At 27.2% G+C, this 25,972-nt stretch overlaps 2 protein-coding genes across 2 annotated transcripts; one reads left to right on the forward strand and one right to left on the reverse strand.

Annotated features, from left to right (window-relative positions):
• Positions 1–47: 47 nt before the first annotated feature.
• On the reverse strand, positions 48–2,025 carry LOC107451407 (uncharacterized). The gene has a single exon (XM_016067485.3). The coding sequence runs from the start codon at positions 1,777–1,779 to the stop codon at positions 982–984; it is 798 nt and encodes a 265-aa protein (XP_015922971.1). The 5' UTR covers positions 1,780–2,025; the 3' UTR covers positions 48–981.
• A 5,680-nt stretch (positions 2,026–7,705) lies between these two features.
• LOC107451405 (small nuclear ribonucleoprotein polypeptide A'-like U2A) lies at positions 7,706–25,487 on the forward strand. Its single transcript, XM_016067482.3, has 9 exons — positions 7,706–8,054; positions 13,511–13,551; positions 15,081–15,187; positions 16,600–16,725; positions 16,823–16,925; positions 18,797–18,961; positions 19,879–19,981; positions 23,863–23,924; positions 25,363–25,487. The coding sequence occupies exons 1-8, from the start codon at positions 7,973–7,975 to the stop codon at positions 23,907–23,909; spliced, it is 774 nt and encodes a 257-aa protein (XP_015922968.1). The 5' UTR covers positions 7,706–7,972; the 3' UTR covers positions 23,910–23,924; positions 25,363–25,487.
• Positions 25,488–25,972: the final 485 nt, after the last annotated feature.

Genomic DNA, 25,972 nt, shown 5'->3' on the forward strand with positions numbered 1-25,972 from the left:
TATATATATATATAGTATAAAAAATATAAAAATACCAATACAAAAAAACAAAAGAAAAACTGTAATTGGTGATTAATATATTTTTACAAATTATATGAGAATGTGGAATTGAATGAAGGTGACAAAGTTAATACATAAATTACTTTACAAAAGAATGATATTGAACAAGTTTGGAAACACGAAGCCAGTGAAGCACATTTCAAAACTTTTAAGGTTTTAAATGTTTACACAGGCAGATTTTCGAACACTCCAGTTCATAATTTCTCCATGATTTAGTTCATTGCTTCTGGTAATAAAAAAAAATTATTTTAAAGATTTAAAATAATTTTGAAAAGGAAAAAAAGTTAGAAGCTTTCCATACTAAAAAAAAACTAAACAAACATTAAAATTTAATTTTTAAAAACTTTGAGACTATTTATTCTGTACAGATGAAACTGTTGTACTGAAATTCCACCAATCAGTTTCTCAATTTTTCAATTCAGATTTCATATGAATTTTTAATTCCTTTAAAAAAAGTTACAATAAAAATTATAGTACTAGAAACAGTGACAGATATTTTTTATTACCAATAAAAGTTTGTTACTAAAACTATTTATTTAATTTTAAATAAACTATTTAACTATTTATTTAATCGTAAAAAAAATTAGAAAGGTGAACAGGAAAATTAAGGAGGATAAAGAAATGTCAGAGAATTTTATCAATCTGAAAATTTAAAAAATACCCAAAAAGTCAGGAAAATTTTGAGTTTGTCTAAACTAATAACTAAAAATTGTAAATTTTTTTCTAAAAAAAATGTATAAATCTGAAAAATAATTTTCTGAAAGGAGAAATTATCTAGTCTTTGGCACTTCAGCAGTCTAAAAGCATTTTATATTATTTACAGACCACACCAATTTCAAAGATTTATAAAATCTGTGTTGAACAACTCGAGATTGAACCTCATTAAATGAATTACAAACAAATTAAATCAACTGAAGGGAGTCATAAATCTTGAACAGAACAATTTTTCTCAGTTTGCTTATTTCTAATACTAACATATACACAATCTTTAACATAAAACCTCAGAGGTTTGTTAGCCCATTCATCACCACAAGAATCAATTCCAATTCGTTTACAAGCAATAATGTCAGAAACATCTGATCCTTGCTCGAACCATAGATTATTAGAAACAGACAAATCATCCATGTTTAATTCCTCTTTAGTAATTTTGAATGCTTCACACAATTTTGATGGACCATTGCATAAATCCTTATGTTTCAATAAATTATCATTTTTTCGCTTTATGGACCTTAACTGCTGCATCAATGTTTCCCCTTGCAAAGGTTCAATTGATCTAATCAAAACAGCAGATCCTTCTTCAAGACTGGATATATTGAAACAATGGTACATACCGTATATTTTATAAACATACACAGTACCAGGTTTTTCAAACATGGCCCTGTTACGTTCAGTTATTTTACCTTGATAGGAATGACTCGCTTTATCCTCCTCTCCTAAATAGCATTCAGTTTCTACGACCCTACCTTTTAAAATTTCTCCAGAAGATAATCTTCTGCATAGTATTTTTCCCAATAAACTTTTTCCTAACACAGTACATGGCTTTTTAAAAAATTGTTCATCAAGTCTAGAATTTGAATAATCAGAAACTTCGCTTTCACTGATCTTTAAAGATTTATGAGTAACATCAGAAGTATTTTCTAGATTTTCCAAATTACGCTTTTTAACTTTGAAAGAAAGTCTAGCACTTAATGATTGGTGCAGTTTTAATTCGTTACTCATGATTAGATTTTAAATAATACATTTGGCAGAGTGAAAAGAACTGCATACATAAGGGAAAAATATTAAACACGACTCAATATATATATTTTTTTAATATATCGCGGAGTTCAGCGATTTATATTCAATTAAACATAAAACTAAACACTTTCAAAACAACTGATAAAAAAGTAAACAAGAGAAGACAGCAAATGGAGAATTTCAACGCTTCTGGTGGATTGTATTTGCTCAACTTTAGATTCAATTCGTTTCCTCATAAGATTGAGTTAGACAGAAGGAAACGGATTAAAGGAAGTTAATAACTTTGTAGTCGTTTGGCAACACATATGGCCAAAAAATATTAAACCCGATTCTGTCTAAGTTTAACTATAACCACCGAGAAATGAGGTGGCCGTTGAAATCATCAAGGTTGTATCGTCGCAAACAATGCTGTATAGCTGATAAGCTATAAGCCGCCAATTTCAAATATTGGTCATTCAATGAACAACAGCCCTGTTTGTCCGTCAGATACGTGATTCGTTATAAATCATCATTATAAATATATAAACCATTATTATACAAATTTTGACAATGCTATATACATGCGTAGTCCCAAAATGTAAAAGAAGTTACAAGTATATAAAAACAAATATATTAAGTTAAATAAAGGACTTGGAAAAGGAAGAATTATATTTCAACATGCGATGTACGATATTCGCTGTATTTAATTACCTTCACGTTAATTTGCAGTCTAACTTACGTAGGAAAATTTAACTCAACTGTAACGTGCCATTTTGCTCATAAACGATCAGCTGGCCGGGATAGCCTGACTGGTAGGCACTTGGCCTATGTCCAAGAGGTCGTAGGTTCGATCCCCGCCGGCCGAAGACTCCCCGTGTAGTAAATGGTGACTGATGCACGTTAAATCTGTCGAGTCGCTAAGTTCTCCATATCCTCGAAACAAATCAAACCTCTGGGGGTACTGATCCAGGAGTTTCCTTGTCTTCTGGATTGGTTCAAAATTACAAGGCAACGGAGTTGAACATCAGTAGTTGTAAACCAAAAATTGGGTCGGCTGTTCAACGACGGTTGTAAAATGAAAAGTAAAATGGACCAACCTAGCATGATGGATCTTTAAAATTGGTTAACATAGCCAACATTTTTGTAATGGCCCATTAAAAAATCCATCATGATGCAATAGAATTTGCTAATACCATTAAAATTTTAAATCACAAACCATCATATTTTTGTTGGGACTATCAAAACTGCCAAGCACCCCGATATTGAATTTACCCAGCTGTATTTACCAGCCAATACAAATTCCATCATAGTTTGATTGATAGCAGACATAAGTAGGCCCACATGGCTTAGAAGTGGGTTACCGACATTGGTCCGCATGGTTTATCCATGTGGGGCCCTTACAGGTTACCCACTTCAATAGCCGGATTATACCTTTCGTAGGCCCTAGGCATAGCCGTTTTGGGGCCCTCCTTCCCCCACTCCGCCCCTCTTTTCAAAATATGTGCTAAAATTTTCTTGCGTATATTTTTTTACATTTTTATTAATATGGATTTTAATTTACAAATTTGTTTATCGAACTTTATCTGCAATACCGACATACTGCCGATATTGCAGTTGATATCGATAATACCATTATGATTAATTCGATCGATAACTATGTAAACACTATATGTAACTATGTATAACTATGCAAAGAAAACAGTGAAATTGATAGTGAGATTAATTACAAGAAATATACGATATTGAATACGACATTTTGCGTAGTTTGGAATTCGACAGCATAATACAAGATTTCATTGAATCCAAAAATCGCAGAAAAGTAATATATTAGATCATAAGATTCTGCAAAATAATTTATTACCGAAAAATATTATATTTTTATTTGTATCTTCATAATTTTGCGCAAAATACGCTTGTTGTTTTTAAAGCTAAATTATTTTTGTCAACAAATTTTTTTCTCCCAAGTTTTTCGTAGGCCCCTGAATTTGTTAGGCCCTAGCCACGTGCCTATAGGTTAATCCGGCCCTGCCCACTTCTATACCATGTGGCAAAATGCATATGAGGGCACATGTAGGTTTCACACTTCCGTGCCATGTTATGCCCTAGCAAAATTGTTTATAGGAGACTCACCTGGTTTACTGATATATTTTTAAGTAGTAAAAAAAATGTGTTCTATTCATAATGACTATATGGTTTACTCAAATGGGTTCTTGGGAAAAAAAGCAACTGTTTTCTATTGGAAATATAGGATTTACTAATACGAAGCTAGTTGAGAAGACCCATAGAAGACTCTAAAAGGGGAAAAAAACATTTCTAGAGGTGTGTGTAATCCACATGGTTACTTTGATTACCTACCAGAAAGAACAAATGTCTTTAGATGTTATCAAAATGGGTCCAGGAAACGAGTAAAAGAAATGATAGTCGGGGGCCGTTCAAAAAGTACGTACATCCCGAAGGGGGGGAGGGGATTTGCTGTTTTGTACGATTTTGTACGATGGGGAGGGGGGGAAGGTATTATACAAAGTGCGTACTTTATAAACATGCATCAAATTTAAATGACTTTATCCTACACACTCCTTAAATAAATATTGAATTTGATTTAAAACATAATTATTTTAATTTTTATGAAAAAGGGGGGTAGACTAATAAAATGTACGTACTGTAAGGGGGGGAGTAAGACCTTTTGTATGGGAATGTACGAAGGGGGGAGGGGTTTAAAATTTCTCCATTTTTGTTTACGTACTTTTTGAACGGCCCCTCGCTCATCAATTTTTATATCATTTTCACCAATTCATTAGTGATTCATAAAATTTGCCACTTTAAATTGTAAAGTTGTTCAATGAAAATGAAAAATTGGTACAGAAAATATTTTCCAAATTTATTTTAATTTAGATTAATGCTTAAATATCAAAATCATATATATATATATTGTTAAATTTAATAACGCACATTTGAGATAGGTAGGTATTTTATATACATCACACTAGAGCTGCACAATGGGCTATTGGCGACTGTCTGGGAACGATCCCCGAGGATGATTCGAAAACATACCATCACAATTTTGATCCTCTGTAGAAGGGATGGCTCCTCCACTTTGATAACTCGACGACCTGCTCGCGAAGTTGACCACTTTACGGTAGAACAGTTTAACGAGGACGTATATCACGCACCCTTGGTCTCAGTACAGGCTGATGAAAGTGGTCACCTACCCGCTTACTGAGTGAATGCAGTGATGCTTGACTTCTGTGTTCTACTGGGAGCCGTGTCTATACGATCAGTCCACTGTGGGACGACACTCATTTGAACATAGATAACAGTAAATACCCTGTTAATTTTTTTAAAGCCTAATAAAGCTTTTTGGTATAGAAGGCATATGAAGAAGGAGCAAATGGAATTTCAACTTTAAAATTGAAATATTTAAAACTAAAACATTTCAAACTAAAATATAAATTGGACAATATTGACTACTGCTAGATTTTGTAATTGTAAACCAATTAATTTTAAACCCCAAGCTTACTAGGGAAAAGTCTTTCTGTTGTTGCTTTCTTGATCAGAAATAAATGTTAAACATTTATTTAAAATATAAAATAGTAAGATCAAAAATAAGACATTTATACAATACAAAAATACAATGCGCAATTGATTATATAATAAAATCTTCCTTCCTCATTTTCAATATCTACATTTTTGCCGTTGAGGTTGCCTTATAAGCTTTGATGCACCTTGAAAAAAATAAATAAGATTAAAGCAAGATTAAATCATGCAAGATTGAAGATTTAAACTTACTACCTTTTATAAAATAAATTTGAATAGCCTTATTTGTTTTGTTCAAGATTAAATACCATTAATATTTTTCATATAAAATAGCATCTAATATTTTCCTACAAAAGTTTTGTTTAATCATACAAAGTTTAGTTTTGTATTATCATACAAAACTAATTGTCCTGTTTTATTTTTTTGCATTCTTATCGGTTAGAATTTAAAGAAGACATGATTTCAAATACAATCCTAGAAAACCTAAAATTTTAGCAAAGAAGACTGGAAGCACAAAACAAAAGTTTTAACGGAATTTGCAGGTAATGCATAACTTCTCTTAGTAAAATCATTCCGTGTTTTTCTTTTCTTTTTTTTTTCTTTTGTTATTGATAAAGATTCAAAATCAAAGATTAAAATTAAACGCATATATTTTTGGAGTAGTAAGCAAGGGTATATACAATTCCTAGGCATCTGATTTCCTAAAGAATAGAAGCTATACCCAATATAGTAAATTTAACACAAATCCAAGAAACTGCTATACTACTTTCATACATACCATAACATTTTCATTCCATAACATGCTCATTCCTAAAAATTGGCCCTAGTGCCCAGAAATGTTGCCTTTTTATTAAAAAATAACTGTAAGCATTAATTTAAAAATACTGTATTAAAATATATTTTAATTAGCAAAAAAAAATGTTTTTTGTAAATATCGCAATAGATTTTAACAAAATGAGTATTTTATACGAATATGAAAAGATTTATAAAGAATGCCACTTTAATGCACCAAAATTTATCTAGCAAATTAAAAACGAAATTGAGAATTAACTTGTTCGATTGTTCTTATTAAATATTCTAGCAGTTCCTAAATAGTATTCTGCGAAACTCTGAGGTTGTAAGGAAGAGTTAAAAGTGTTCCAAGTGATACGAATTTCGGCAGTTTTATTTTTAAAGAAACATTTTTGATACCTATCATTCTATTTAGACTCGATCAACAATCGATTATTAACTTATTATTGCGGTTGCCTTTGTGCAATTAAAGTAAAATACCAATGGAAAAGAAATGAAAATATATACATATTCTAATAATAAGATATTGATGAAAATCTCAAGTATTTGTAAAAAATTACATTAGTATTTCACATTAAAATAAAATAACTGAATTCGCTATTAAAAAGAACCCTCCCTAAGACCTTTTTTTTAAAGAAAACATTTATAGCAGTTCATTTTGTTTTCATTTCAATAAAATCCACAATTCAGCTTATTTCATTCATTTTTTACACCAAAAACAAATTTATAGTTATAGGAAGTTTTATTATTGTCAGTTTTGCTTAAATTTACCCGTAAATTTACCATTCATAAGAGTTCACTGTAATTTAAAAAATTGTAGCAGATCGTGAGCCTAAAACAAATTTAACAAAATTATCTCACAGCATTAATAAATTGTAAAGTAAATCGTATTTTGAGTTTTATCCCTTATTTGGCTATGGATGGTGTTTTCAATAGAAATGTAAACAATAACAATCTCGAGCTTGGGACCTACTCTAGTTCCGGTTAAAAAGTTTGCAGCTGCTTACTACATGTTATTCTGATAGGCGATGTTTTCAAACGGATAATTTTGTTTTGAATAAAAGAAATAAACTAGATAATTTCTGAGCTCAAATCTGCCGTATTTCATAAAATATTAATGTTATTATGAAATTCTGGGGATTTTGGAGCGAAAATTTGTTTTAGTTATTTTGTTATTTATTATTAAAAAAGGTGACATGGTTGCTAGATTTTGAATAACTCGCTTTTTTAGCAGTCTTGATTTGGCCTCTTTCCATTTGTTTATTACAGTTTGTTCGTGTTGCAAGCTGTGCACCATCTTACGTTAGTGTTAACACTTTTAGTATTGTAAACACAAGTATTGTTAGCATTGTAAACATGAGTAATAAGTAATCAAATGCATTGTTTGCAAGAATCTCAAAACACAATTATGCCAAATGGCTTTAAAATACAACTGAAACAGTAACCCGGAAATTTAGGCAATCCCGAGCTTGCAGCGCTTCCTAGTGTAGAAAACACCATCCATATTTGAGTAAAATATCCCTGTTTTTGTTGTTTCGTTGAAAGTTAGATTGAAAGAATGCGTTATATTGGAAATTCAATGCATTATATTTCAAGCTGAGGCGTAAAAATCAGACGAAAGTAGTAAATCGGAAGTCTTAGCACGAATTTCCATTTTTAGCGCCATCTGCGCATAGTTTTACACGGTCAACTATCCATATAAATGTATTATTTCGAAAACGAAATTGAACTGAAATGAAAATATAAATACTGTTGTTGTTTTGTTTGCTATTTTTTTCGACGAAGATCGCGCCGTTTGTAAATTGCGTATATTAAATTCAAATTTAAGAATAAATTTATTTTATTCACTCAAGAAAGTGATTATTTAATCATGGTGAAACTTACAGCGGAACTAATTCAAATGAGTCCTCAGTTCATCAATACAGTTCGAGACAGACAACTAGATTTAAGAGGTATGCATATAAATTCTACAAGTATTATAGTTAAGGAAATAAAATTTAAAAACATTTATGAAATAAATATGTTACGTTTTAATTACAGAGTTTACAATTGTTTCAAAATTAAACAATTACTTGTAAACATTTTGTTTTAAATTATACCTTTTATAGATGCTCATCTCTTTCACAAGATACTCGAACACATCTTGAATAAACAAAGAGAAGATAGTTTTAATCGTTTAAGTTTTAATTTAAGCTCGTTTTTGAATAGTATCGAGTAATATCCTTATCGGGAAGCAAATTATTATTTTATTTCAAATGTATAATTGTTAAACCTGTGTCTATGATCACATTGTAGTGATCTTAGTTCATAATTATCTTATCGGAAAATCCTAGAAAAGCCCACCTCTGGCGACTTTTTGAAATCTTACCAAATTGGTGGTTATTACTGAGATCAACGTTGCCTTTTGATTACTTAAAAAAAAAAAAATTAAATAATTAAATTTTATTCAGCCAGTACTGCACAAATTTTTTTTAAAATTTAATAATAATGGTAGTAAATGAAATAACTGTTAGAAAATGAAATAATAACGATGGTTGTGACAGCAGGAGAACAGAAGCATAAATGGCAGAAAAATAAACTCTTTTCTTAGGGAATCTAACTTTCTAAGGTATACATATCAAAAAACCAATCAGGATTAGGAATTTTGGTGGTGTGATGAGACGTTCAAAATAATCTCAAAGAAATATCTTCCGGAAACCTAGTTTAACATGATTTCAAAAACTTACTTAGTGAGATTTCAAAAAATCGCCACGGGGTGGGCTATTTTAGGATAAACACATCTTATCAACATGATAATTGTTGAAAAATAGTTTAATCACTAATAGTATCAAATAAAAAGTAGGCATAATTATGAACAAGAACACTTAATGTACTTAAAATAAATGTAATGTTATGTAATATTAATTAAAACATTATATACAAATTTTAAAAAAAATTTAAAACTTGGAAAAATACTGTTCTAAAAAATACTCTGCCAAGCATTTGGCTGATCATTCAGCCAACTGAATTTTTGACAAGAGGGCCAAATACTTGTTACATCCCTGATCTTAATGAAATATTATTGCAACCTGAAAAATTCGCAATTGGAGGGAAACTGCTCAATGTTTGCAATTCTGATTTAAATTTTTTGTTCCTTAAGTGATCTTTTTTTGGAAAAAAAGGAAATCGTTTACTATATAAAAATCTAATAATTCAATAAAAAGAAATAATAAAGTACATTACCAAGTAAGTTTTTTTTAATCTTACTTTGAACTATAGTGGCTATGTTTTTATTTTAGGCTTTTATATAACCTTATAAATTTTCTTCAATTGAAATATAATAATGTGAAACTTAATGATGTATTAAATTTTTTCCTGTTTTCATTCTGTGAGCAATGCAGTTTTTTTTTTCTTCATATTTTTCATATTTTCCATCATAAAATTAGCTGTTGAATTCAATTTTTGTCCATGAAGCAGCATATCATTGCATTCTGCAGATTATTGAGTTAGCAAAATTCCATTTCATTTAGCCAATTATTGTAAAAAGTAACACCACAACAGTTAGGTAAAAAAGAAATATGGACTCGAGACAAATCCATAGTTTAACTTTTAATAATTTAGTATTAATTAAAATGATATTTTCTTTTTCTCCTCTGAATGAATCTTAATTTTTTATCTGATATAATAAATTCACTCTATTTCTGAATTCTTTACTACTTTTATTTTCAAATTATTTTATTTTTCTTAGATTCAAAAGAATAAATCGTTTTTTTGACTTTATAAGTCTCCTTAAAGTTGATTTATTCCTCTTGCAATAAAATAATTTCTCTATTGTTATTTTTGTATAAAACTAAGAAACAAAGACATATTTGTATTATTATGAAAAACGCGTGTGTATTATCTTCTAAGATACTTAGTTTTTTTTTTTTCCATTACTGCTGACAGCCTTACTTATGTAAAGAAGCTTTCATCTTGACTTTTACTGAAAGAGTTTTCTTTCTAGATCCTGGAATTGTGCAGATGGATGTTAAATTTTCAAGAGTTTTCTTTTCTTAATATCTTGATAATAATCTGATAAAAAATTGTATACTACTCATTTACCAATGTTTATTTCTTTAATTTTCTTTTTGGTTTCAATAATATATTTTCAATTTACAAAGGCAGACAAGACAGATAACAAAGGACAGAATAAGGAATTTTTTTAAAAATGCTATTTAAAACTATGACTGTTCATTTTATAAATTATATTTTTTATGGATAAATTAATGTGTTCTTAGATATAAAATTTATTTCTACTCGAATTAGATGACTTTGCATTACTCTTTTAGTAAAAGGCGAAAGATTAACTCATTCGATGAAAAAACACCATTGAATGTTATTTTAGTAAAATTAAAGTGGCTTCTTCAATTTGTTGGTTTTAGTGTACAATATATTTTTTATTCCTATTTTTAAGTTTAATAGATAAAGTTTTATTTTTTTAAAAAAAAAACAAGAAAGCTTTTAGTGTGTCAAGGTTATACTTGTCTACCTTTGTTTGAGTTCCCCATGGGCCCAGAAGCGATATGGTTAGATAATGTAAGATTGGTAACTATTCAAAAATAACATGCAGGGTCTCAGGAAAACATCAATGGAAAGGGACACTGCAGTGTTCAGGTAAGTATTTATAACTACTTGATATGTCACTTCAGATTTGCTCTTTTTCATTTTTATTGCATTGGCATATAGATCAATTGTCTAACTCTAAAATGTAAGAAAGTTTTTTTTTTATGATTTATAAAACATTAAGTTAGAAAGAACCTTTAAAATTGATAACATTTAGGTTGACACATCTTACTAATGGGTATACACATAGTAAACATATGTACATTGCCTGATATTGCAGTTTCAAATAAAGTTCTGCTTTAAATTAAATTTTTTTTATGTTTTGTTTTTAAGTTAATTATTTTAGTTAGGGATGCACAACCTGTTGTCTGCCAATTGTTGATGTGTAACCTGCAAGAGGTTCTAAACGCAATAAAAAAATTTTTTTTTTGAAAAGTAAAAAAATTTTAAAAATTCTATCATTCTATTTTGTTTTTTGATTGCTTTTTTTTATGGTTGTTGCTAAGAAATTCTGCATGGTTTTAAGAAACTTAATATTTTTAAATTGATATTATGATACGCAAATTTCGAATTTAAGTAACCGCTTTTGACTCGCTTTATTGTTGCTGATTCCATCATAAATTAAAGTGACGTTTTGATGTGTTTTTTTTTCTCTTTTCGTTATAACGCAATTTTCATGTGGTTTTTAAAATCCCTCTACATTTATTACAATATTATGACTCGTGAATTATAAATCACACGTTTAATTTATCACTTTTTGACATGTTTTATTTCTGCTGATTTCATCGTAAATTTAAATGATTTTTTTAAAGGCAGTTATTGCTATACTTTTCCATGTGTTTCGTAGCATAGTAGTAAAAATCCTGTATTTTTACTACTATGCTATTATGACACGTGAGTTTCAAATGGCACATTTAACTTATCACTTTTGGACATGCTTTCTTTCTGTTGATTTTATCTGAGGTCCAAGTTATTTTTTAATTTGTTTTTCGGCAGTTTTTATGCATTACCCGAAGGTTTTAGTAATTCTGATTTTTATTACGATATGCAAATTTTAAATCATGCATTTAAGTAATTACTTATAGATGTACTTCATACATACTGATTTCATCGTAATTCAAAGCAATTAAAAATTTAAAAAATAGAATTAATATCTCAAGTAAAATACCAAATAAATATGGAATCTTAATTTTGTACTAAAATGGTTCTGTTTTAATTTCAGGTTTTTGTTCAAACTATAAATTTTCTTTAAAAACATTTTTATCTGAATTTATATAACTTTTATATTATATATATTTATAATACATCTGTATTTTTTTTAACACTTTTATTCTGTGAGCATTACAGTTTTTTTTTTATTAAGAATTTATATTTTTCTTCCCCAATATGTATATAAGGATATATATAATTATATAATAATATTAATAATTTTTTTTTTTTGATAAATCAATTATTAATAAAAATAAATTTGGAAAAAAGCATGTTTTTTATTTTTTGAACAAATTCCAATAATTTAAAGTAATTTTCTACAAACACATTACTAAGTTTACTGATAAAAAATTTATTTCTTTGTACCTTAATGTTTACGTAAAAATCCTGATATTTGCCACAAACATGACTTAAAATGCGTGCGGCCCTTTGTTAGTCAACCTGCTGCACAAGTGGCCCTTCACTGAAAAAGGTTGTGCACCCCTAATAGATATATTATCTAATTTAGTTAAATGCTTTTATCTAGGGCTAATTCAGTTTAATTTTATTACCTTTTATTGGCAACTTTGCTAAACTTGCATTCCTTCATGAAATAAAAAATTCTTCAAAATTGAAATTTTTATTGTGTAGTATCTTCTAAAAAAATAAAAGTTATCAAAACTCAGTATGCTATGCTTTGTTGCATTTTAACTTTTCAGTGCTGCGAAAGGCATGCAGATCATAGCTGCCAAAGTAAAAATTATCTATCATGTTTAGTATGTACGCATTTGTTTTTTTTTAGAAGCCATTTATAAATTAGAGCATTTAATGCAGAAAAACTTTTTATGTATTGTATATTTCATAAATAAAATATATTTCACATCAATTTTCAAATTCATACACATATATCTACTTTAAATTTCAAATATAATCTAGAACTTTTTTTCAAAATGCTCTGTTAAATTTTTTGCAACTCTCAATGCTACCAAATTAAAGTGAATCAAAATTTCTAATTTTTGTCTCAAATAATTCACATTTTTAGTAAAGAAATGTGTATTATTTATTTTCAAATTTTGCACATTATTGAAAATATTGGTATATAAAATAATATGAAGCATTCTTTGTTGTTATGTTTTGAAACTCATAGCTAACATTTTGATGAATATTTTATATTTCTTTTAATTTCATATTAAAAATATATTTTGAAAAAAAATGTACTTCAAAAAAAAAGAGAAAAAAAAGGAAGCAAAGAATAGGCATCAATATAAATCTTGAATTGGCCTTAATAGTAAGCAAAAGAAACTCAAATCTTGGTTTATTTTTTCTTTCTTATATGCATTGTTCATATTAATTTTTTTTTTCTTTTTCTTGAAAGAGATAGTTTTTTATTAGTAAATTAAATGTTGTGTTTTATGAAAAAAAAATAAGTTTAATAAATACTGTTTATTTTTTATATATTTTACAGTTAAATTAAAGAAAGTTAGAAGGCAAATAAAATTATTAAACTGAAATATCTATCTGACTTTAAGGTGTGGTTGTTGGTTTTTGGTAGTTATAAGATAAACTTTCAATGATATATATTTTTAACTCAATGATTGACTTCACATTATAATTATATTTAATTTACTTTCTTTCACAGGTTATAAAATTGGTATTGTAGAAAATCTTGGAGCCACATTGGTAATAATTTTTTCAAAACTATTTTAAGATAATTTTTTAAATAAGGCATTTATCCTATTTTGATTTAAGTTTACTGTTTCTCAATCATAGGGTGTGCATTGCAACGATTATATGAGAATGAATGATCAAATATTAATTTTTTATGACAATTGTAATTCATTTTTATTTAAGCATAGAATAAAGGTTTTTCAGTGTTCTGCTCTTAGGAACTTTAGTTGAATAAAAAGTAATTGATTAAAAATAATTTTTAAATAATAATTTTATAAATAATAAAAATTTATTATTTATAAAAGCAATAACATAAAAAAAGTTAAACTTTTTTCTTGAATTACTAATAAGAGTATAAAAAAAAGTATAGTAAATTTATTAAAGATATATTTTTTTCCTTACTAGTTATGTTTTAAATGATGAGCATGCTACATCGCAGATTTTAATGCACATTCTAAAGGAAAAACTTGTTGAATATGAAGCTTTAATTTTACTCCAATGTCATTAACAAATTCTTTGAACATCATTAATTGTTTGGTTAAATTAAACTATTTGTTTAAAAGTATAGCTAGTCTTTTTTTTCCCCAAAGTTTTTTATTTTCAAAAATGTTTTGTTTTAGTGCCTGCTCATGGAATAATACTCTGAAATGAGTGTCCTAAAAATACTAGGTGATAAACGTATTTGTGTGTGTGGTAAAACATTAAATTAGCATCTATTTTTTCTTTTAAATTATAAAGTTTAGACAAATTACCTTGCTATTTAATAAGGAAACTGGCACACAGAATTCAAAAATTATTTGCAGTGCAAGAGAATTCTAAATAAGGCATTGACCAACACTGGGCAAATCTGGCCTATTATTCTGGTGATAATATTTTTAAGTTTAAAGTGTATAGTTGTCTTTAACCTGATATTTTATTTTAAAACACATCTCCAAGTTTAAAATAAATATTTTTAATTTTAATTTTGCTCATTATTCAATTAAAGAACGATTGCTTTACTTTTGCAATGCATTTTTTAATATTTTTTGTTGTATTAAAAATTTTATTAATTAACAAAATTAAATGAACAATACAATTCTTCATTTTGAGATGTAGCCAAGTTAACTGTTAATGAAGCTTGAAGCTGAAACATAAATTTACATTTTGTCTTTATGTGATGATGCAAATGGATGTATAAAATGTTTATGTTTGGTCTTATCTTTGCTCTGAATATGAACAAAAATCCATTCTGAAGCATACAAAGAGATTTCTCCTTTCCTCAAATATACACAAAGTTGATCTAGTTATGTATGTATATAACAGGTTGAACCTCTTTCCTGGCTTTGAAGAACCTCAATATGATGGAGGCATATATTTACATTGAAAACGAAACAGCTCAGAAGCGTCTCCTCCACATTCCTGTTGTGCATTGCTGATAGGAAAATTATTTTTTTTGATTTACGATAACAGTGACTTAATATTGAATGGAAAAAAGAACTAGGTTTATTATTTCCTAGAAAGAGTCAAATTTTTCATGCAAATTTCAATTGTTTTCTTTTTAGGATCAATTTGACTGTATTGATTTATCTGATAATGATATCCGAAAGCTGGATGGATTTCCATTGTTGAAGCGTTTAAAGACAATCTTTGTGAACAATAACAGAGTTTGGTGAGTTTATGTTATGGAGTTAAATATATTTATCTTTATTTTTGTTTTTAAAATATTACTAATATTTAATTATCATTGTTTCTTTCTCTTCCAACCTTCTTCTTTTTTTTTTTTTTTAAAAACTAGATTAAATTTAGAATGAAAAAATGGGAAAGGTTTCAATTTTTTGCAGTTCAATTTAAATAAAAGAATCTTATCACATCTAATTGAAATGAACGCTTTCCGGCAAATGGAGTGATAAACCACATTCTTTCCAAAGTTGCTATTTATAAAATCTAAGTGTTCCATAAAATTGTTTTCAGATAGGTACTTCACATGTTTTTAAAATTTTCACTAAAAATGCTCTTTTAAACGAAGTGAACTTATCAATACATTACCTGCAGCTTTTTAATTAATTGTAAGGATTACATATGGTCAATTCCATGAAAAGCAAACAATAAGACCACTTTTTTAAATTTTAGCTAAATAATCTTTTTTAGGTCTTAACTCAGAATTCTATGAAATTATGAAGAAAATACATTATATTAATGTTATTATATTTTTTATAATTTATTATCTTAAACTGTCTTAAAAAATCTGAGGGCTTTTGACTTCTCATATTATCTTAAAATTTAAAACAAATATTTCTCCTTTTTTTTTCTTGTATGAAACAATAATTTATAGAATTTGCAACATTTCTTTAAAGAATCGAATAAAAACTATTCAAATTTTTATGATAATTTTATTATTAGTTATTTTATTTAATAATGGTTAAAAAAAAAATTTGATGTATAAGGTGCACAAAATTTTGCATCATTTTGAAAAATATAGTTTTAAAGGGCAAAACAAAAGAATTGAACTCTCTTACACAAATAGAGTCTGAGTTACAAATCGGAATGTAAAAAGCCGCATAGAAACAACCTAATGAATAATATAGTAAATAGAGACAAAAGCATACAAGATTTAAAAAAATAAAGCAGTGTTAATTCATGATAGGATCATTGTGAATCGAGTGCATCAACGAGTAATGTTTTCGAGTAATCAACGAGTTTTTTTTTTTTTTTGTCGTAATAATATCGGATCTCGGAAACCCATGCTGAAATTGTCGAAATAATGATTAAAAAACCACATGAATTTATACAAATTGAGTATTAATTCTCTAGCTCTCCCTTAAGGGATTACTAGCAATTTTTGTTCCTTTGTTTTCTGTAATTAGCAATTGATAATTTACTCCTTGCTAGTTGACCAAGATCACACCATGCTTGTGTGCATGCACTTTATTTTTGTATAATTTTAAGTTTTCATTTTCATAGACCATTGCTATACTACTGTTGATGAAATTATTTCCTTTTTAATGGAAAATAGAAAATTTATTTCATGTTAGTTGGTTTGGGGAAAAATTTCTAAAACTATATCTTTTATTTACTTTGTAGTCGATTTGGTGAGAATTTGCAAGAATGCCTTCCTAATTTAGAATCTATCGTATTAACTAATAATCACATTCAAGAACTTGGTGACATTGATCCATTGTCAACAGTTAAGACACTTACAACTTTGAGGTTCGTATGATTTTTATATATCTAGTTAATTAGGTTTTTTTAATTACTGAATCCTGTTTTCATATGCTTTTGATTCATATTTTTTTATTATTTTCAGTTTATTAAAAAACCCAGTAGCTTCTAAGAGACATTATCGACTGTATGTGATTCACAAGTTACCTCAGCTTAGACTCCTGGATTTCCGAAAAATTCGTCTGCGGGTATAAAACAATTATTTATATATTAAAGATTATGCTTTTTTGTTCCAATTTTTATACAGCTTCAGTACATACAAATAGAGATTTTGTAATCTCAAACATAAATCAGGGATTAATGAATGTAATTTTTACTACTATTTATCAGCATCTTTGCAAAAATATTAATAAAAATTAGTTACCGCAATTTCGAGGAGATGCGCTGTGGCATTTATTATTTAAAAATAAACTTGTGGTATGTTCGTCGTATCTAATGGGGCGACCTATCCGATGTTTGTTCTTTTATTACTACTTGAGCTTGAAAATTATATTTTGTTGAATTGATTCCCCAAAATTTCCTTATTACATTTTATTGTTTGCAATGATCTATTTTTATAATTTACGATCAGTAATAATTTGAAGAATTAACAGTGTGGGTGAAAACAGTCACCAAGAATTTAACAATAGCACAACAGATGTTCTCCCTTTCAACCAAAGAAGCCATTTGTGAGTTCCCTTCCCGCAATCACCTAGCGAATACTTTCTTACGAGGAGCAACAGAGTACGATTCCCCCACCCCCTTTCTTCTGCTGTAGGTATGGGAAAAAAGTGAAAGTAAAATATACAAGTCATTCTCTTAAACAAATGAGTGGGGTGAAATGATTAAATGATCGATCTTGAAGGTCAAGTTTATTCCTACTTTTAGCTGAAGATTAACTTCCTTATTTTTACTTGTATTTTTATCGTATATTTCCTAGACTCGGTAATGTACAATTTTGAAATTTAGAGATTTTTTAATAAAATAATGCAACTTATGAGAACGTGGATAAAAGAGAAATGCGTGAACAGTTTTATTTTTTATATGCGTTAACAGTTTAATTTCTGTACATGTGCAATTGCGCATAATTGTACACAGTACAATTTTGCTTTCATTTGAAAAGTTAAGTTATAAATATTATCTAAATACATCATTTTTGATTTTAAGTATATATTATTTTATTGTATATCTAATAATCATTTTAATGATTTTTAAATGTTTAATAATTTATTTTATATATAACTTGTTATATAAAACAGAAGTGTTAACTCCTCGATTGATCACACCGTAAATTTATGTCTGGTGTATTCAACGGTGTGGCCTTTCTGAAGAAAAGCTTTTCCTTTTTAGTCAAATTTTACAGATACAGCGTCTATCCCAGGGTGGTATATCCCTGCAAAATTACAGTATTTTTGTTTTCTTTTTAATTCTCCTAAAAATTTGAATTTTAAAATTTCTATTCAATGAGCGACACTTTCAAATAGTAATAATGCTATTTGCTGGTAATATTTACTGCACTACAACTATTAGGTATTTTATGATTTTGATTTTTGTGATCTTCTTTAGATACAAATGTTGGATTTATAGGTCAGACAATCTATCTTGTTTGGCAATCTACAATAGATTTATAAAATTGAGATGGATTTTTTTTTGTAACTTTACTATATTTCATTTTTTTTTTTTTTTTTTTTTTTTTTTTTTTNTTTTTTTTTTTTTTTTTTTTTTTTTTTTTTTTTTTTTTTTTTTTTTTTTTTTTTTTTGTAATTTTATTTCTGACCTTTATGCTGCCTAGTTTGTGTGAAAAATAACAAACTTAACGAGCACTTGAACTTAATATGTTTACCAATGCTCACTAACCATTTTAAGATTTTTATTTTTGAAATCTACAATATGTCAAATTTTAGTTAATGCATGACCTTGCTGTTACCAAGTTTTTTTTTTTTTTTTTTTTTTTAAAGATAATATTCACACTAATTTAGTATTTGAAGTAAGTTTGTTATTTCTCACAAAAACTAGAAGTTTTTTATGTTTCAGCAATTTTATTATTGTCTTTGTTTTTAAGATATATATTTAATTACAGGAGAGAGAGGAATCTGCCAAATTATTTAAGGGTAAAAAGGGAAAAAAACTGGAAAAAGAAATTGGAAAAAGAGCTAAAACATTTGTTCCTGGTGGAGATTTGCCTAATGCTGCATCAACATCCAAACCTAGTGGTCCAACTGCTGCTGATATAGAAGCTATAAGAGTAAGTATTTTTTTTTAATGCAATTTTGATTATTTTAGCTTACAAAAAGTTCTTAGTTCAAATTAATATCAGACTGCATCTTATTTGTTTTTGTAATCTGTCAAAACATTTAAAAAATGCATTTATTTATTTCAATTAGCTAAAATTTTTTGTTGGCTTCTTTTTTTAATCTCTGTTATAGCCAAAAATAGGAGTCAATTCATTCAAGATCCTAGTACACATAAAAAATTCTCAGCATTCATAAAAAAATTAATACTTCATTTTAAAAAATTTATTTATTTATTTAGCAATTATAGTTATGTTTTTTTTAAATTACTTTTAAGATTTATATTTCCAAAATAATTAAATTTTTTAATATTTAAATGTTGCATTCTTGCACATACATATAACGACTGAAACCAATCAGCTGTTTAAAACACTTTTCTCTTCATGAAAATATAAAGCTTGTAACTTGAACTGTATTCTCACTGAATGGTTACATAATTTATAGCATTTTTTTTCTTGTATATAATTTTCACTGATTATTCACTAGATTAAATTAAAAATACCAGTTTTCAAATTATTGATTTTTAAGGAAAAGTGTTTAGATTGCATAATATTAAGTGTTATCTATTGAATTAAGAGTATCAATATTTTTGTATAAATTTATTTATATTTTTCTTTAAGGATTTAATATTAAATATCTATTAAATGATTAATCATCTATAATTTAATAGGCAAAACAAAATGTGCAGTTTAATCTGCTTAATTCATTTAAAAAAATTTAATAAATTAAACTATTAAAATTTTAGTCATTCAGTTTCCAGGGTTGATTGTAAGTTTACTGATTATGTTTGTAAAGATGTGAATTAAATTAAATCATCTGAAATATTTGTGTTGGATTACAAATAAATTGAATTGTCATTTTATTTCTTCAGGAAGCAATTAAGAATGCCACAACTCTGGAAGAAGTAGAAAGATTGAAACAAATGCTGAAAACTGGACAAATACCAAGAAAAGATTCCATTTCTTCTAGACAACGTAAGTTTTATAATCTTGTGTCATATTAATTTCTTACCAAAATTCATATGATGCTTATCTTAAATGTCAAATTTAATTATTAACATTTTGAACTAATGTGTATGTCAGGACATAGACTACATTTCAATAAAGCTGGAAAAGATAATTGTGAAAACAAGACCACATGTATTGCCTATTGCAAAAACATTGCATGTGAATTCGATTTTTTATTTATAATTTTTTTTTAATAGAACAAGACTAGTTTTTTTTTTTTTTAAGTGCTTGAAATTTGTTTTGTATGTATTTTACAAAATATGCATTTATGATTTGAAAATTCATTGAATCACATTTTCAATTCAATTATTAGTAATTCCGCTACTTAAGATCGCTTTTTCTTTTATTTACTGACAGCATGTAATCAAATTATTACCAAGTAATGAGGTAATAATTTGATTAGATGCTGTCAGCCATGTATTGTGTTTCACGAATCATCATTTTGAACTAAAGTAGTGCTCAACCTTTTTGAGTGAAGGGCCACTTCCATAGCAGTTTGACTAGCGAAGGGCTGCACACATATTTAGTCATGTTGGTGGCAAATGATAACTTTTTTGCAAACATTAGTGTTTAAAAGATTAATTTTTTTTTTTTATCAGTAAACTTAGTAGCGTATTTGCAGAAAACAAAGTACTTTTAATTGTTACAGGGATGAAAAACTTCTGCAAAAAAGCAGAAATCCGTTTTTTTTTCACTAGATTTTTAAAATTTTCGACCATGTTTCAAAAACTTAAATTTTTGGGGAATCCAATTAGTAAAACCTAAGCAGCCTGAACTATAGTCTGGCTTGGAACGAACTTTTTTCTCCCTGCAGTAGCCTCCTGAAAAAATGATCTTCAGACGAAAATGGGTGGTGCTACGGCAGGTGTGTCATTGTCTTGACAATTGTGACTTCCGCCATAGAGTGGGAAGGACTTCTAAGCAGTTTTGTTTCGACAGCCGATATTTAATTTATTTTGTTTTGCTGGTTTTCAGAATTTTAAATATTAGGAGCTGAGCGGAAATCTGCTAAAGTCGCGATTCTTATTCAGATGATTTTTATATCAGTCATCGATTTTCGTATTTAACTGATTTAAAAGTTACATGTTGCAATTCGTTTTTACGTGATTTAAAAATCGATTGAAAATTCCCATTCACGTAATTTAAAATCCAATATTGGGATTCATATTTGCAAAATTTTAAAATTGCAATGCATATTCACATGATTTTTAAAACCAATATCATGATGCTTGAAAGAAGTAAGTTTTTTGTTGAATTAGTTACTATAAAGATGTGATATTCTTCATTAGTTAGTAACTTAATTAAAACTGTTAGCTCAAAAAAATTATGTTAAATTTGAAAAGTGTATTGTTAATAAATGTATGGATATTTCGATATTTTTATGTTTTTGTTCATAATTACACCTAATTGGCTTATCAGGCTTTGTGTTCCTATTTTTGTTTTTGACAAGTTGACAGCTATGAGAAAGATGAATGTATTTTAACGATGGTAGTCAATTTGAAAGGCGAACACAAAGTGCATACGATTAATGCTATTGAAAAAAAGTAAATTCAGGTTTGATTGGTTAATTAAAACAGTCAAAGTGACTTGAATTGTTAGTAACAATCTATCAGAAGATATTGAGGTGGCAACTGTTTTAATTTTAAAAGATTGACTGGATTAGCCGCGACTTCCCAAATTGCTTAATTTTATAGTAGTGGTCAAAATTTAAACATTTTATTTAAGAAAAATTTCAATTTCACTGTGTAAATGCTTCTGCCACTTTAAATACAAGAAAATCTCCCAGCAAAGTTAAATGTTGCTTTTATATATCTCGTCGATATCACAGTATTATGTAGAACACTCCTCCCCCCCCTCCTCTCAGTGACTGTGTTGTAAAAGTTTATCTTTTTTTTATTTTTGTCCACTTTCATGTCTGTTGTTAGAATTCACTCAAAATTTCCAAAACTTATGCTTTTTTTCCCTTTTTATCATTAATTGATTTATCAAAAAAAAGTTCATATCTATATGTGGGGAATAAGAAATATAAAATATGTATTCTAACCAACAAAAAAAACTTTGACGTTCACAGAATGAAAATGTAACAAAGAAATGCGTGTATTTTAATGAGTAATATAAATTTGAATTAAATATTTTAATTAAAGAAATTATTTGTTTTAAACAAAAAGCAAAATCATTATAGTAATACGAAATAAGTTTAAATGTTTATTTGTTACTATACTTTTTGTATTTCTATTTCTTGAATTAATAGAGGTTTTAAAAATGTAAGATAAAAACTTTTCTTTTTCGTTTTTTGCACAAAAAAAGTTACAAAAACTTTAAAGCCACATAAATTGCTAGCTGTGAGCAATTTAAAAAAATCTCTCCACTTTTCGAATTTTTCATGTTGCAATAATATTATATTAAAATATCGAATTTCTAAATACAATGTACAAATGCAAAACTATTGCCAAGAAACCAGCAAAAAAATAAATAATATTGGTGATGAAATATGCTCAAATAAATTGTATAAAAAAATGATTATTTAAATGCATGATCAGAAATTCGCTTGTCGTAATAACATCTTAATTTAAATAACATATTAACTTAAATTAAGTTGACTTGGACAATTGTATGTAATATTGTACGTAAGAATTACAAACTATCAATTACTTGTCATTGTGATGTCTAAATTGTTTATTTAGCAATGTTTGTACTTTACTTCTTTCAATATAAAAGATAATTATATGCTGTGATTTGAGTCATCTCTTATTAGAAATCTTTTAATATTTTATTCAGAGAAATTGCAAGTGTAGCCCTTGTTTGCTAGTAATCCATTCCTTATATTTGTTTGTGATCATGATTATAATGGTAATAATAAATTATGATCACTGTATATAATTAAAGTTTAAATTGACTTTTGTGATTCATTTCCAACCCTGCTTTGCACTAATTAAAATTTCTATAAAATAAAAAAAATATTTATTAGTATTTCGCTTAGCATTACTTCCAGTGTGTGGTTGCTCTTGCAACCAATTTTTCAACTAATTGAATTATGTAATGATTAGTATATGTTAAGTTTTTATCTTTTAGTTTTAATTTTCTATAAGCTTGTCATATACCATTTCAAAGCAGAGATGGCAAGTTTCTCCCACAGCAAACAAAACTGCCGGAATAAATAGTTTTTTTTCCATCACAAGTGGGGAAAATGAAAGAAATTTTTCCAAAAAGAAATATCTAATATTAAAAGAGTTTTTCAATCTAGTTTAAATAATAGTATTAATTTTCAAGCTATTTAATATGTCATTTTTTAAGTAGGTGGAAACAAGAAAAGCAACAATTGTAAAAATATTAATTTAATGTTTTTTTTAAGAAATTAAAATAACTATAATTTTGCAATATTTTATGTAAATAAGTATAAATTTTTTTAACTATGAAAAATCTGTTAAAATAATGTGATCAAATTATATTTATACTACTAAATTAACAAATAGCATACTAATTTTTTACTTAAATACTGTTAAGTATGAATACTCAAAATGATTCTTAAATAATATGATGTATAAATTTTTAAAATTATGTATAAGAATAGTTTTGTTTTTTATAGATGCGAAGAAGCTATTAGCTTTCTGTTACTATATTTAATTTAATTTATTTCAATTTAAGCAAATCTTATATTACTTCTAAACATTTGTATTGGTCTTTTTTAATTTCTTCCATTTCGTCCTGTTTCTTCCATTTTTTCTAGTTCCTTCCAATTTTTTCCAGTCTTCTGGATGAAATTCTAATGCCCCTTTAAAACACTGAATTGTTTTGTTTGTGTCTGTTATATTTTATATTATTTATTCACACTTTTTTTCATCCCATAGATGATGAGGAGGAAATGGATACAGATGCTCCAACGAATGGAAAATGAAGTGTTTTTGAAAATGTAAGTTAATAGATTATTCAATGCTGACTTATATACAGAATTCATTAGTTTTTTTTATTTATATATTTTCTGTCTGTTAGTGAAAGTGAAAAAGAACTCAAATTTTAATTATTTTGATGAAATAGTTAATTTTTATTTCTTTCCTTTTTTCTAGCAATTTTTTTTATCAAAATATTTGCTTACTTTTTTTAGGGCAAAATATAGATATATATTTGTGTCCCTACAATTTATGTTTTAAATATATCACTATTTTTATTTTACTTTTCTTATCAATTCATTCAAGCTTTTACAACTTAATGTGTTGATCAATGCACCCAATGTTAAGGATTATAAAAAAAATTGTGCAAAACTTTTTATTTCTTTTTAAAAATATAGGAGAAGATTTTCTGACTCATTAAACAAGTGCTTTTCGTATGAATTAAGTAGCATCCATTAAAAGCATGTTTAAAATTTAATAATTATAAAAGGATTCAGAAAGGTCAATCTGTACTCGTTTTACATCAAAGTTTCATGACTACTTTCGAATGGTAAAATTTAACTGTAAATTCACAAGTTTATTGACTATACTAATAAATCAGCTTTACTAATTATCTTCCTTTTGTTTCATTTTTGTATGCTTTGTTAAAATGTTTAATTTGAAGCTTAATTTGTTGTATTCATTTTTATGGAAGTATGGAACTTGCTTTCAAAATAGAACAGAAATAAGACTTATGATAAATTTACATTTGTTTTTGAAAAAGGGCCATTTTAGCCCCTCTCGTTTTTTATTGCTCTGTGATTCGAAAAATAATTTACTGAGAGTATTAATTATTTCTGAGTTTTTCATAATTTGATCCAATTAAATGTCTAGTTAATCATTCAGGTATTAGTCTTAAGAGAGCGTACATATAAATAGAACATTTATACCTAGAATGATGGCAGGAACCAGAGTAGCCCAATGGTATTTTGGTAGGTACCCTCTAACCCCAGGTAGATTTGGGTATAAGGAAGTCTTTTAATAGGTATAAGATACCCCAGTTTCATAAAAAAAGGAGTATTTCAACATATTTTAAATTATTATTTACAGAGAAAAGGAGACAGTCTGAGAAAATAATGTATAAATTGAAAAGTCAGTGTTCCATTTAATAAAATATTTTCATTAATCAAATTGAATAAAATGCTATAGAATTTTGATGACTTAACCTGAAATATATTTATTAAAATAGTTAGAATTATATTTTAAGATTTTGGATGCCTATTTGATATGCACACAAGCAACCTGGGAAGGTTGATCAGTCTTTCTACTGTTAATAAAGTGAATACAAATCGTATGACTCTTAAGTGCTTGAATGATCTTTTAAACTTTCTGTTCTTATATGCTCTCTGATCAGGACGTTTCATATATAAAGTTGCATTTATTATGTCATGATAATTCTTGATAAATAATTATTATTTTCAGGTTGATTGCATGAAGTATTTGTTTTGAAGAACCATCTTTTATACTGAGCATTTTTGAGTCATAAATTATCCATTACTTCTTTTTTGTAAATAATAAGGAAATAAATTTCTTTTCATTTGTGAAAATGTGTTAATAATTCACAGATTGCTTTACATTTAAAAACAAATAGCTTTTTTAAACTCACCCATTTATGTTTTATTTATAATTAAAAGTTTCTTACTGGTTTAGTTATAGTACTGGTTTAGTTTCTATGTAAATATGGCATTCTATTAAGTGTTTAGTGGTTGAGTCTGTCTCACAATATGAATAATGACAGCTTTAGCCCATGGTTCTTTAGGGCTCTCTTGAACTAATGCTGTATGAACACTGAATTGAAATTTTTCTGAGATCAATTTATGAAGTAGAATAGTGGACTGCCAAAAACATTAAAATACAATGTATGGAGCCAATATAACTGAAAGGAAATGGTAAAGGAATTAAATAATATATATTAATATTGGTTTTATATTTGACTGCCATTTTTGAATACTTTACTACTTTGAAACTGAATGTAAGTTATTATTTTGAAGATAGACACAAGTAGATAAAATAAAAAAATTTAAATTTTGGA

Source organism: Parasteatoda tepidariorum, chromosome 1 (assembly GCF_043381705.1).
Source record: "Parasteatoda tepidariorum isolate YZ-2023 chromosome 1, CAS_Ptep_4.0, whole genome shotgun sequence".
Taxonomy (NCBI): Eukaryota; Metazoa; Arthropoda; class Arachnida; order Araneae; family Theridiidae; genus Parasteatoda; species Parasteatoda tepidariorum.